Here is a 14,863-nt window from a genome sequence, read left to right on the forward strand (position 1 = left end):
CTTACGTTTAACTTCAACAGTTTCTCTACCACTTTCCTCTCAGTTATTACAAAATCATTAAGTATCCTGCTACAATTTGATAACTTTCTGCCATTTTCAAACCTTAATAATTCCTCATGTGTGAATGTAGATGCAAAATACTCATTCAGTTTGTTTGCTATCTGAGCAGGATCACTAACAGTCGAACCATCGATGTCAAGTGGACCAATCAGATTCATCCCCTTCCTTTTAGAGTTTATATAAGTAAAGAAATCGTTGCTGTTTTTCTTAGCATCTATTGCCAATTATTTCTCGTAATCTGCCTTCGCCTGCCGAACCTCCATTGTGACTTAATTACAGATTAACTTATATCTGCCATAGGCTTCTGTGTCGCTTGATAATTTAAATGCATCCCATGCATTTTTCTTCTCTGTTACGAGTCTCATTAGTTCATTTGACAACCATTTAGGCCTAAACCTTGAACAATATTTCTTAATAGGTATGAAACTTTTAGTAGCATCTACGATTAATTCCTTGAATGCTTCCCACTTAGAATTTACTGTTGGTAACATCGTCAGTGGATCCCACTGTACAGAATTTAAAAACTGTCGGAGACCAGTGTACTCACCTTTACGGAAGCAAAAACCCTTTCCTTCACCCCTGATGGTAATTAAATCTTTAAGTAAATCCCACGTCAGTACACTGTGATCACTGCCACCTAGTGGTTCTTTTATCTGCAAATTCCTAACACATGAATGATCACCGCTGATAACCAGATCAAGAGTATTACTTTCTCTGGTTGCCTCTCGAACATGCTGCTGCAGCAAACAATCATCCAATAAATCCACAAAAGTCTGACTAGTGTGTGAGTGCCCAATCCGCAAGTTCCAGTAAATATCTGGGAAGTTAAAATACCTCATTATAAGACATTCCGATGTACTAGCCCACTCTATTTCTCTGTACAATTGTTCATTGTACTCATTCGAGTCATTAGGCCTATAACACACTCCTACTCTTATTTTTGCTTTCGCAGTGCTTATGTCACACCAAACTGACTCAACAGTGCACTATTCATCTATATCAACTGGACGCACTTCTTTTGATTTTATGTTTTTCTTAATTAACAGCATAACACCTCCTCCCTTCCTGTCCTGTCTATCCTTTCTGTAGACATTGTACTCGCCAAATTCCAGTTCGGCATTCCTTATATCAGTGTGACACCACGTCTCTGATATCCCAACAATATCCGCCTTTGATGTTTGACCAACACTTCAAATTCATCAAATTTATTTACTATACTTCTAGCATTAGTATACATGCAAGTATACATGCTCCTACTCCTATTTCTAGTTACCCTAACACATCCCATATACCCACCTGTTTCACGATGACTGCCACCCGTCCCTGAAACCCCCAACACCCCTCGGTCTAGGTCGCTACTTATTCTAATAGAAATTGTGCAAGAATCACCTTCACCTCTGCCTACAGCTACTGTTAAACTATTAGTCCTTGTATCCCAAACTATCAGTTTTCCGAACCACCCAACACTGCCTCGATAGCATCAGCAAATATTCTTGCACCCTTTCTATTTAAGTGTATCCCATCCCTGTAGAAGCAGTCTCTCCTGTTAACAAGTACAGTCCAGGCTGAAAATAATTCTATCTCTTGAGCCTTGCACAATCTTCCCAGGGCCGAATTGATCGACAAGGCTCTCATCATATGCTCTCTCCTATCGTGTCTGAGCAGAATTGCAGACACTTTCAAATTCAACCCTAATTCTCGGGTTTTGTTCAACAGTGACCTGTACTTGTTAAGTAATTCTGCCGGTCTCCTACTCTTAATATCATTAGTGCCAACGTGTACAACTATATCACCTTTTGTGCCCTTAAAAGATGATATCTGCTCTATAACGTCATCAACCTTTGCCCCTGGCAGACATACCCTAGTCCTGTTCCACCTATCCTTTTTACAAACGATGTTTCCCGTTTCCCTGACAATAGGGTCACCAACAACTACTAGTTCCTTAGGGACCTGCGCATTCTGCCTTGGGGGTTGCCGCTGTGTTGCGTAATGACCAATTGCAAGCTCTGGCGTTGATGTGGGCAGGTGAGAGCCTGATGGGCCCCTCAATTTAGATCTTTCGAGGGCATCCACCCTGTCCTTCAAACTCTCATATAGGCCCATAACAACGCTGAGTTGTCGCCTGATTTCCTTACACTCCTTACATCGCGCACACACAAAGACATCCCCCATGGCAATATCATGTTCCGTTCCAGATAGTTCGGCAAACATTTCACAAGTTGCACATTTTTTTAGGCTGTGATGCGTTGGAGAATCGCCCCCCCCTCAGTTCTCCCCCGAGTCACAGCACTCCTGCCACTTTGTGCCCGTTGCTTTGCTGCTCTAGTTTGGGGCATGATACTTTAAATTAATAAAATCAATAAATTAAATTAATCAAATGTCAATACTACGCTATCTATTAGAAACAGTGAAGCGTATTACTGTTTCTATAATTATACGTTATAGCTACCTAGCTACCTCAATTAAAAATTTGAATTCCCTATCACTATATAGAAAAACAATGCCTGCAATATTCGAACGAAATAACGGTTTTATAAAGTATTACGTATATCTACAAAAACTGTTTATATAAATTAAAATAAAAATAAGCAGCGTAATTAGAACTATAAGACTACGTATTAAGTACAATATAAAATAACAATTATGTAAATAAAAAGCAAACACTTATCGTTTTTTTTCGGAGCCTGTAACTCAGCAGCTGTATTTTCTAAAGAGAGTCAGCGCCCTCTGAGGGAATGACCTTTCTGCGGAAAGGTTATTCCCTGACTTTTCCGCATCGTCCGTATTTTGTTGTGACTGGTTCGAACCCCAGTCTAATCAAGAAGCGTGTGCTGCGCACTGCTGCTCCTTCCCACCTGGCTAAAGGCGCCTGTCAATTGACCTATATTGACTTTTAATCCTCCTATCTTCTGCTGAAGTTGTCTTTCCCAATCTGGTGGTTCCTTCTGTCCATCAGGCTTTCTCATGATCCTCATCATAATTCCGATAGGCTTTCTCATGATTACCCCCAGGGGCTCACATCTGGTGAGTATGGGCTTGGCACACCCAGGGTCCTGATCTGGATATCATCATTCTTCTCTTTCTTGATGATCTCTCTCTCTCTCTCTCTCTCTCTCTCTCTCTCTCTCTCTCTCTCTCTCTCTCTCTCTCTCTCTCTCTCAGGGTAACTTGGGAATTTTTTTTTCCTGGTGCAGCATGAGCCTCTAGCTTTCTTGCACAATATGGCTAATAATAATAATAATAATAATAATAATCAAACACCATCCCAAATAAGCCGGTCGGCTGATTTGGTATGGTGCTTTAGGGTCATGAGAAAGCCTGTCGGAATTATCGCTGTGGATTGTTCGGTAGCACAGTGATTATAACTGCTGGCTCCTTTCACCTTGGCCCGCTTTTCGGGTGGAAAGAGCACGCGTTCAAATCCCGCAAATGAAACGAGGATCTTTTATGAGCTTTTTTGAATCCGTAGCTGAAGTAGTTGGTCGAGGTTATCAAGGTTTCTTCTCTAGGAAACTCAGCTTTTTCTCCCAACAAACCGGATAGATAACAATCGCAGTTTACAGACAGAATTTTCTTCATATGTAGCACAGTTGTTACAATCACCATCCTCCCACACACCGGGACCTCTGTTCGAATTCCGTCAATGACGAAAGGAATTTTTATGGGCCATTTTTCACAACGTGGCTGTAGTCGGTCTCAGGCATCAGTAAAATTGTTTTTACTTCCAGAAAGTCGAGTTTTTCTATTTTGCAAAACAGAAAACCTTCAGATAAAACATTCAATCGATAGGCATAATATAAAGGTGCAATACGGTTTAAGTTGCGACGGTCCTATAGCCCTACAAACAAACAAACAAACATACAGACAAAATTCACATGTGTAGATGAGGTAATTTTCAGGTGGCCTTAATGCGATTTGTTTTTTTGTACTTTTTTTTTTTTTTAGTGGATGGACATTTTATTATCATTATTATTAGGCACATGGCGCAACGAAGCCTGAGGCTATGCTGCACCAGCCAAAAAAAAAAAAAAAAAAAAAATTCCCGAGTTACCCTGAGAGAGAGAGTCAAAAGGGAATCACCAAGAAAGGGAAGAATGATGATATCCAGCTCAGAACCCTGGGTGTGCCAAGCCCATACTCACCAGAAGTGAGCCCCTGGGGTTATAGTTTCCTTTCTGTTGCGAAATCACGTTCAGCTTATATTTGATGACCGAAAAGATTGCCGTCGTCATTCTGCGCCTGATTTGTATTTATCGTTATTTCCAAACGACTTTCAGTAAAGAAAATAAAAATAAAAAGAAAAAAAATTAAATAAAGAAATAAAAACAAAGAAAAGAAAGTGAAGTACAGTACAGTATATAAAAATTAATTGAAGAAATAATTATGGTTTATAATGTAATTTATTTTTCTTACACCAGGTGACGTTTTAGATTTCTGCGGTCAACCTAATGCTGTTTTGGGATTAGCATTTCTGCAGTGGTTCGCAATATTTGTCTGTCTACATTATATATAGATACTTTTTGGCTGAGTTAATTTACTTTGGCAAATTAACGCTGAATATTTCGATTACAATGACGGTGAAGCCGTCGGATGTAACCTCTTCTTTGTGTCCTTGTGATTATGTGCTTGAAGAGGTAAAGGCACTAATAATTTATTAGATTGATTAGTCAGATTGTCGGAACGATTCTCTGCCAACGCTTCGTCTTTTGAGTAAATTTAGTATGGTATTGAGGATGGAGGAGAACTTATAGTATTTTTCTTTGTTTTTTTTTCTCCAGAAGTTAGAGATTTATTAGTTACACTGTTAATGGTATGATGAGGGGACGAGGTAAAACTAGAACAGGGTCCCCCTTCCAGAATAGCTGTGAAAAGAGGAAGAAGGCAGTGATTGACATGCCTAACCTGCTATCGTTAGTGCTAGTTTGGGTGTTTATCTCCCTTCCCTCTGTTTTTAAATCGATAACTCGTTTTCCTATTTTAAAACAGCTGAAAGGGAGGAGGATAAACACGCCAAGACTGAGGCAGGACGCTCTTTGGCGTATAGTACTACTACAGTCATTATAATTAGAATCCGACATGCCATTTTTCACTTCATTGACAACAAGCTTCGTATTATCTGGATAAAGAGAACAATTTCGTCGTGTTTGGTTAGACAGATGTCCCTCCAGAGAAACATTAACCAATGTAATGTGGTTTTGTGCCCAGCTCATATAGCTGGACTCAAATTTTGTAGAATCTGTCAATCTTGGGTTGATTCATTTTATTTTTTCCATATCTTATTGATCTTTTCAATTTGTATGAATGGTTAAATGATGTACAGTGTGTATGTATATGCACACTGTACATAATTTAAGATGCATGAAAATTGCCGAATCACTCAAATTTTGACAAGCTCTCTACCTCAGTGGTAATTTATTCTAATGATTTATTATGCAATATAGTGTTCCCTTACTTCCTAAGATTTTGTTTGTGTGTGTCCTGATTCTTATATAATCTACTATTAAAATCTTTAATTTTGTTCATTCTGTTCAGAACTTTATATGCCTTATCAGCACCTGTTCACCCCACAAGATTTATTGCTAACCATTGTATTCCAAATCTGTGTTGTTCTTCTTTGGGACAGTCTTCCTCTGTCTCCCATAAATCTGGTTGTTCTTTGATCTGTTTATAGTTCTCTGTTGATTTTTAGAGGAAGCCTCCAGATTTGAATATAATATACCAGGTATGGTCATTCTCTCTACAGAGATCTGATGTTCAGATATTTTTGGCAAATTCAGCCCTGAAAATTTTGGTTCTACCTTGTACTTCAGTTCTTTTAAAAATGTTATGTAACATAACAATAACATATAGTAACAAGTCTGTGAGTGTGACTAGTAACTACACATGCTACCACTCAGATGGAATGAGTTTATGTTGTAATATAAACTCCTGCACTGCTGCATAATGTCTTTTATAGAGTAATATATATACTTTAACTAAACAGGGACAATTATCCCAAGAATATAGAATACCATAGAACCTTCCTGACTGTTTTACTCTGGCAAGATAAACTTTGTCTGTATTGTAACTCAAAATTTAAAATTTTCCAATTCTCAACCCCCTCCAACCTCCATATATAAGTTTTTCATGGATTTCTGAATTTGGATTTTTTCATGGATTTCTGAATGTCATGGATTTAGGCCCTCACCTCGAGATTAAATTTCAATTTTTCAGACAGAAATATGACCTTTTCAACAATGAAAAATACTGTAATTCAACATTCAGAAATATAGTAAGAGATGGAAAGTACATCACAAATAAGTGGGAATGAATAAATTTTCTAATATTTTAAACAATTTATTAATACACACATATTAAGAAATGACTACTTACATGATGCATATAATATATTAATACACTTTTAAGAATTATTTTGTAAAAATTTGGTTATTTTTTTGTCGTACACTGGATTTTACTGATTGAGATCAAAAGAGCAATAAAGCTCAATATGTCCTACTAATGTTATTATTATAAACTATAAAAGGAAACCTCATACCTTTTATGTAGGAACAGAATTCTCTCAGCACTCACATTAGAAGGATTATGTGATAATATAATTATACGAATAAATGTCCATCCCATAAAAAAAAAAAAAAAAGACGTAAACTGCAGCCATTATCAACCCACTGCAGGATGGAAGCCTCCTCAACAATTTACGTTGAGGGAAATGGACCATAATCTGCCATGCTGGTCCAGTGCGGGTTGACAGATCAACTGTATTTAGCAGTCAGGGGCTTGAACCCCGGTCTACTCAAGGAGCATGTGCTACTGCACATCTGCTCCTGACTACTCAGCTACGGAGGCCTACTGATGCCCAATATTAAATAAAATCGATTTCGAAAATTACATTAAAATTATATAAATAAATACTTATTAAAAGATTGTCATGCACTCAATTCTCATCTCCAACAAAATGCATCAGGAGAAGTCGGCAGCCATCAACACCCCCCAAAAACCAAAACAATACCCCATGTTAACATGAGAGCTGAAAACAATTGTTGAATTTATCTTTAAGGAACATAGGTTAAAATATAAAATTGTCTAAATTTATTGTAAGGGACCAAACTTATTCGGATACACTCCGTTCTCACAAAAAGTAAAGTGTTTTTTGCGAATGATATCCACCCTTCTTTTATACTTAAACCTATCAACTACCTGTTATGAGATTATTTTTACTAAACCAATGTGTTCACAAATGCACGTGAAAGTCCACAAGTCCAAAATGATTTCGGACTCTTGGACAATAGAAATGGTTTGAGAATTAAGTGAGGCAGTGATCAGAAAGATATTCTTTCTAAGTGAAATTTGGAGGTGACTAGATTTTGATGGGTTGGGTGAGATTAAAAGAGTTGAGGTGTGAGGGCTGACTGGGCTAGCCGGGTGGGTAAGTGCCTGCCTGGCAACCCAAAGGTTGTGGGTTCGAATCCCACCTCGGGCTTGGATCAGAGTAAATGCAAAAACTTTGGGTGGTGCATTATGGCCACAGAAGCTGATGCGCCAACAACTAACAAAAAAAAAAAAAAAAAAAAGAGGTGCGAGGAGAATTCTTTGAGAGTGTTACAGATAAGCTCTTGTGTACTGATTACATCATCTGCATAAGAAATTACATGCTTATGAGTTAATAAGAAAGGTTGGAGGATTGCAGAGAAACATTATTGCGAATAGCATCCCACCCTGAGGGGATTCCAGAAGAGCATATAGAACGATAAGATTTATTATTGAAGTTTGCTACAAGAACCCTTTCATTTAGGATGTTGGCAAAGTAATTTAATTGAATTCCATTAATGAGGTAAAACTATTTGAGCAGATTCAGGAGAGAGAGTTTATTGAGATCGCATCAAATGCAGAGCTGATATCAGTATAAATTTTGTTGATTTGATTTTTAGAGTTAAGGGACTTTAGAATTATTAGATTTGTTGTGTGAGTAGCTTAGTCGAAATGGACCTGCCAGTAATTGTGTAGTGAGTCTGATTATTATGTATTGGGAAAAATTATTTCCTAATTGTTGGAAGCATGGATCTTTCCAGTTGTTTTAGGACAGAGGATGAAATTGATATTGGCCTAATGTCCTTGTTGCTTTTAATGTTTTTGCATTTCGGTATTGGGAAGATTTTGTAATGAGTCCATTCAGAGGGGCAAAAAAGGCTTTATTGAAAAATAAAAGGTCTAAAATGTAGACATTCTCAATTTTGATCATGAATATAGGTATATTATCATAGCCAATGGTACCTTTAGGAGGGAGATTTTTAATCGTGTCTTTAATCACATCTTTCAAGATAGAAATTTGCTTAAATTTTTGATAGTGTATACATTCTTTAAATTCTGGGCAAGAATTGGTTTCATCGTCGAAGCAAGTTGTGTTCCAACCAACAGTTTAAATTAAAATCTGGCAGTAAGGGGTGGGATATTTTGGGGTATATTGTAGAATTTTTCTTAATCCAGCAGATGTGAATTGTTAGATTTCTTTTTATTTTGTTAAATTGATTACGGTAAGATAAAAAAGTTAGATAGTCATTTTCAGAGTTTGATTTTTTAAAGTTCCTGAAAAACTTTTGTTTTAATTTGAAAATAGAATCAAGTTGTGGTGTACAACTTGTACACCAAATTTTGAGTTGAAAGAGGGGGCAGAAATTTTTTACTCAGCAATTTTTGAGATTGAGGCCAACCAGGTTGTGAAGAAAGTGTATGCCAATTCTGTAGGAGAGTTGACCAAACTATCATGGGGGTACAGACTTAGGAGATCCAGACAAATCTCTTGTTTCAAATATTTGAAGTTAAAAGATGTCTTTTTATATACAGGATTCTTATTAGACTGAGATGGTATGTCAGAGGACAGTTGTTTAGAAATTGGATCATGATCAGATACAAATGAAATTGAGAGTGGGAGTTTGGAGGTCATTGCAGTGTTAGAAAATATTTGGTTTAGTGTGTTAGCATTATCAAAGGCACATGATGCAAGAAAGCAAGCTTATATAGTATCAGCCAAAAAAAACCGAACAAACAAAAAAAAAAATGCTCCAGATCTTTGTCTGGTTCTACCTTGAATCTATTTAAGCTATCAACATCTACAACGACAGATGGAAGTTTATTCCAGCAATCAATCACCCTCTGGCTAAAGGCAAACCTCCGCACATTTATCCTACAACTGTCTTTCCTGAATTTGAATTTATGCCCTCTCAGGCAATTATTCTGAGCAAGAGGAAGAATCCCATCAGCATTAAGCATGCTAAAACCATTCAAGGCTTTATACACCTCAATCAGATTACCTCGCAGGTGCCTAGTCTCCAGATGCTGTAATTTGCAAAACTTAAGCCTTTCTTCGTAAGAGCAACCCTTTATTCCATTCACTAATCTTGTTGCCCTTCTCTGTACTCATTCAACAGCTGAAATGCCTCCAGACTTGTATACAGTACTCAAGGTGTGGCCTGACCATTGCCTTATACAAAGGGATAATCACCTCCTTATCCCTGCTAGTGTTTCTTTCTGGTAGGCGATGAGATTAAAGGCTTTAAACCTAAGATTTTCAACTGAGATGTTACAAAGTTGGAAAGATCACTGGATGATGACAGTAATTTAAAGTCGCCACCAATAATAATGGAGTTGTTTTTTGAAATTTTAGTGATAGTCCAGTTTAAAAATTCAGAATATATTTCTATGGAGGACTTAGGTGGCACATACACAGAAATGATGTCAAGAAAATTTTTTTGTCAGTTTAGTTCTGATGTGGATTGCCTTGAAATTAATTGATGGGTATTTGGATTTGGACACCACAAACAAGTTCTTCAGGCTTATACAATGTATTCAGAGGGAAGAAAACAAGCTTCACACTTGTAAGCTTCGAAATTACCAAGTGAAGGTGAGCAGAGCAGTTGTTGACAATCAGTGCGATATTTATGTTTTCTTTCATCATTTTTCTATTGAAATTTAGGATCCACTGTTCAGAAATTTCACTTGTCATCCAAGATTTTTTGTTGTACAGTGGAAGCTCTATGCGACCCCCAGGGGAATGAGAAAACAGTTGTTATATCTGAAGGACGTTATATTGATTGTTCATAAAATAGCATTAGGTTAATGAGAAATTGACCGGGACCAATCACATAGGATGCTATAACGTTTGGGACGTTAAAAAGGGTCACTATAAAGAGCTTCGACTATAGTTGTAATCCAAATCTAATGACTTTACTCCTTTGAAACATTGGGTTTGTTTACTTTTGCCTATTACCAAAAGCTTCAGTTTTTCATTACCAGCCACATTTGCATCAGTCAAGACTGTAATTCTCTCATTTTTACCACCTTTAAAAGCCATTTATCACCTTTAAAAGCCAGTGTCTTGTTTGGCAAACATTTAAAAAATACTGTTTCATCAACAATGAATGTCTCTAGGCTCGTAGTCCTCCATATTTTTTTTTTTTAAACTGTTTCTTTCCAATGGGTACAGTCTTCTTTGATTACAATTCCACTTTCACTGGAAATAATTTTTTCGACTAAGCCATGGTGCTTTTTAAATTTGTCCAGCCAACCAGAACTGGCTTGGAATGTTTTATGCCCCAGAAAAAGATGCGTAATCCATAGCCATTTCTTTTATTAATGTCCCTGATATCGGCATGTTTTGGTCTCAAATCAACTTCACCCACTTAAAAACGGCTTCATCTACTTCTTCATATAGGTATAATTTTGCACGCTTCTGACTGGGTCCCATTTCCTCAAACAGTTTGAGAATCGAAAAACAGTTTTTCAGAATGGCTGACACTACTGGCAGGGATACCAAATTTTAAAGTGATTTCTTTCTTTTTTTTTTTTTTAATGCCCTGAACTATACTATTAAGCACTTTTGCTTTTTTCAACTAAACTCAATGATTTTCTCTTAGACATTGTAAGGTTACTTGCACAAGAAGCTAAAGCAAACTGATTTAGGGATCACTTGTACCTACTATGTAAACAGAGATAGGTGAAACTTAATGCAAGTGTGAATGCAAAACAACAGATGAATTTCCTATAATACGGAAAATCACTCTCCCCTAATTCTCTGATAGGGTGCTTACAGTTGAAAACAGCCAATATCGGCATTAGGAATATGCTTCAATCAAAATTACGGCATCTGGAAACTAGGCCCCTGTGAGGTGATGTTTAAGGTTTTGAATGGATTGAGCAAGCTTAATGCTGGTGGAATCCTACTCAGATTACATACATGAAGCATAAATTCAAATTGCTTGCTTTCTTGCATCATTCTAATATTAATAATTTGCCCAATCATAGATAGCAGTTGACCAGCACAACTTCTTGGTACAATAGAGGCAGTTGTATAGGTTTTATGGGCACCACTAAATTGTGGAATGTTTTAGAATCTGCAGATCTTAATTATTAATCCTTTTAGCTCCTAATCCATGCTTTCTGCAGCATCAGCTCTATAGCCTAAAGGTCAGAGGTGTGAACAATGCACTGATTTTGAAAGACTTGGGCGTACCCAAGTCTTTCAAAATCAGTTCATTATATGGAAATAGAAGGCACTTTCATTGTGATGGTAATATTTAAGGAGCAATACAGTATGCTTTTCATAGCTGGCATGGTGTGGGATGCTGACACTGGCCATTAGAGTAATCCCAGGCCAGTGTGGGACAGGTTTCTGTATGTTCAGGAGATCACGTGACACTGGGCAGAGTCTGCACCCATCAATCATGGCCATATCGCTGAGGTCAGTATGCATCACATCTGGTGAGTATGGGCTTGGCACACTCAAGGTCCTGAGCTGGATATTATCATTCTCTTTTTGGTGATTTTCCCCCCCCCTCTCTCACTCAGGGTAACTCGGAATTTTTTTTCGCTGGTGCAGCATAAGCCTCAGGTTTCCTTGCAGTATGTGGCTAGTAATAATAATAATAATTTTCTTCGTTATACGGAAATTATTTTCAATGTAATGACCAAGGGGAAATCAAAAAATTTGCTATATGGAAGTTCGTTAACGAGAGGTCCAACTGTATATCAATTATTTTGGGAACCCAGGTGTGTGCTTAGTGCATCAATATATAAATACACCTCTGATGCACCATCCTTATGGAAGTGTATTCTTGAGTTCTGGAAATCGCAATATCCGGAAACTTGATGTTTATGAGGATACATGATTGAAGAGATCTGTTAAGGTTTTAAATGAATTGAGTAAACTAAATGCTGTTGGCATCCTTGCTCTTTCTCAGACAACACACACACACACACACACACACAGGGGGGGGGACAAAATTAAACTGGAGTTTAGAATTGCTTTCAGCCGCCAATGAGTGATTGATTATTTGAATAAAATTTCACCTTGTATTGCAGAAGTGGGTAGTTTAAATAAAGTTGAAGAAGGATTGATAAAACTAGTATCCATGACTGGATAGTTTATAGTAGATATGTAGTAGTAGTAGTAGTGGTTTTGTTTATATTACAATGTGTAGGGATGTTTGATGGGGAGGTTGGCAGCCCTATTGTCTTGGCCCTGGACTGCTGGCTCTCATTTCCCTCCCCCCAGGCGCCTCCGTAGCCAGGTGGGAAGGAGCAGCAGTGCGTAACACACGCTTCTTGATTAGACCGGGGTTCGAGCCCGTCACCACCAAATATGGAGGATGTGGAAATGTCAGGGAATGACCACCACATATTCTCGGAGCAATATGGCCTTAGTTGCTAATGCTCCTAAAAACCAAATAACAAACAAACATCTCAATTCCCCCACCTGTTCCAGTGGGGGGGTGCAACAAAATTGGTGAAGGGAACAAAAGGGTGGCATTACGAAGAAAGGCTGCACTACTGCAAATTAAAGCATCTGGAAACTAGGCCCCCTGTGAGGTGAGGAAATGTTTAAGGTTTTGAATGGATTGAGCAAGTTTAATGCTGGTGGAATCCTACTCAGATTACATACATGAAGCATAAATTCAAATTGCTTTCTTGCATCATTCTAATACTAATAATTTGCCCAATCATTTTTTAGATTGCCTACTTCCACAGTGCCATATAGAAGTTAGTTCCATCTGGCATTAAGTAAGGCTTCCAACTATTAATTACTCTTTCTGGCTGAAAGCAAATTTTCTTGTATCTATCCTGCATTCAACCAACCTTTTCCAACCTAAATATATGTTCCCTTTGTTGTGGTCTGAGAAAAGAGTAAGGATGCTAACAACATTTAGTTCACTCAGTCCATTTAGAGCCTTAAACACTTTAGTCAGGTTTCCTCATAGGTGCCTAGTTACCAGATTCTGGTTGGAATAACATATCCTGATTGTTGTCATTAACCACCCTGCCCACATGTGTAGGGATGTTTGATGGTCCAACAGGATATGCCCTTGTTTGCCTTCATGGGTTATGTTAATAATTATTGAAAACAGTAAGGAAATCAGCACCAAACCCTGGGACTCCACTAATAACATTAGGCCATGAAAAGCAGTGGCTACTTCCTTTTACTAACTATCCCCTCTCTGCAACTCAACCACCCCCCTTTATCTATAGTAATAACCTCCCCTTAATGTTGCCCTTCTCCAATTTGTATAGCAGGCCTTCTAGTGTAAAATATCAAAAGTTTGACTGAAATCTAAGTATGTAATGCCAAATTTATATTTTTCATTCAGTCCCTCATGATTACCCCATAAATAATTAATTTGTCCAACAGGATATGCCCTTAACAAATCAGCGATTGCCATATAACTGCATTCCTGGGAAGATGAACCTGTAATTGCTGACCGCTGACACATTATTTTCTCTTGTACAGAAATCAAGCTTCCAGTTCTGTAGTTACTTGTTTCCCTTTGACCCCTCCCTCCCTCCCTCCCTTCATGAACAGGACAGATGTTTGCCCATCTTGTCTGTGGGGACCTTACCTGAATCTATCCTTATATTCTGGGGAGGCTCTGAATTCTCATAATTATTGCTAAATATTTACTTAAGTTATTTTGCTTCTGCTTTTAACATAATTGGATAAATTCCATCAGCCCCAGGTGCTTTATTTACTTTTAGCTTTAACAAATTTTTCGTACCTTCCTTTCAGTTAACTTAAAATCTTTTATTCCCAGTTAGAATGTAATATACATCTGGTATCTTCATTCCTAAAAACCCGTTCATGTGTAAATGTAGATACGAAATATTCAGTTTGTCAGCAACCAGTGTAGGATCACCAGTAGTTGATGTTAGACCAGAGTTGTTCACCATTTCACCAGAGTTGTTCATCTATTTCCACTGCTCTATGAACCAATTATGGCATTCATTGTACCATGCAAAGTGAGAAAATTAATTGTGGTTAGTGATATTTGACTTATGTGCTCCCATAAGCCAAAAAAAAAAAAAAAAAAAAAAAACTGAGGCTCTATGTGGTGTAGGGTATCATACAGACCTCAGCTCCTGTTGATGCCTTAGACTTCTGGTTAATATTTTGCATGATAATCTGCAATGATTGTCACACTTCCCTTTTGATTATGTACCCTCTGGTCAGAAGGAGTGAGCTTCTGTTCACTTCCTGTGTCCCTCTCAAAGGTGATGATCACTCTTCCACTGCATGATAATATTACCAATGGTCAATTACAAATCGTCAACTTTGAATGGTGTAAAAGTAGTATTTGCACAAGCTGACAAGCTACAATGCAACATCTGACAATAATACCATTCTGAAAATCAGTCAGCTTGGTTCTGTTTCATGATAAAAACTTGGTATATTCTATTCATATGATGCATTAGCAGAGGCATGTAATGTAAGAAAGCTAACTTATACAGAATTAGCCAAAAAAAAAACCTTCCCATCTCACCC

General features: G+C 37.7%; 1 protein-coding gene across 2 annotated transcripts in view; it reads left to right on the forward strand.

The window, feature by feature from the left end:
* The first annotated feature begins 4,510 nt into the window (after positions 1-4,510).
* Positions 4,511-14,863, forward strand: part of LOC150080956 (uncharacterized protein ZK1073.1-like) — a 404,766-nt gene continuing 394,413 nt past the window's right edge. For both annotated transcript variants that reach the window (XM_090381331.1, XM_090381332.1), the window contains exon 1: positions 4,511-4,694. In XM_090381331.1, the coding sequence (XP_090237457.1) occupies positions 4,632-4,694 (63 nt within the window). In that variant the 5' untranslated portion in view covers positions 4,511-4,631. The remainder of the gene's footprint in view (positions 4,695-14,863) is intronic.

This window comes from Mastigoproctus giganteus, chromosome 9 (genome assembly GCF_048544385.1).
Source record: "Mastigoproctus giganteus isolate SK-2022 chromosome 9, ASM4854438v1, whole genome shotgun sequence".
Taxonomy (NCBI): Eukaryota; Metazoa; Arthropoda; class Arachnida; order Uropygi; family Thelyphonidae; genus Mastigoproctus; species Mastigoproctus giganteus.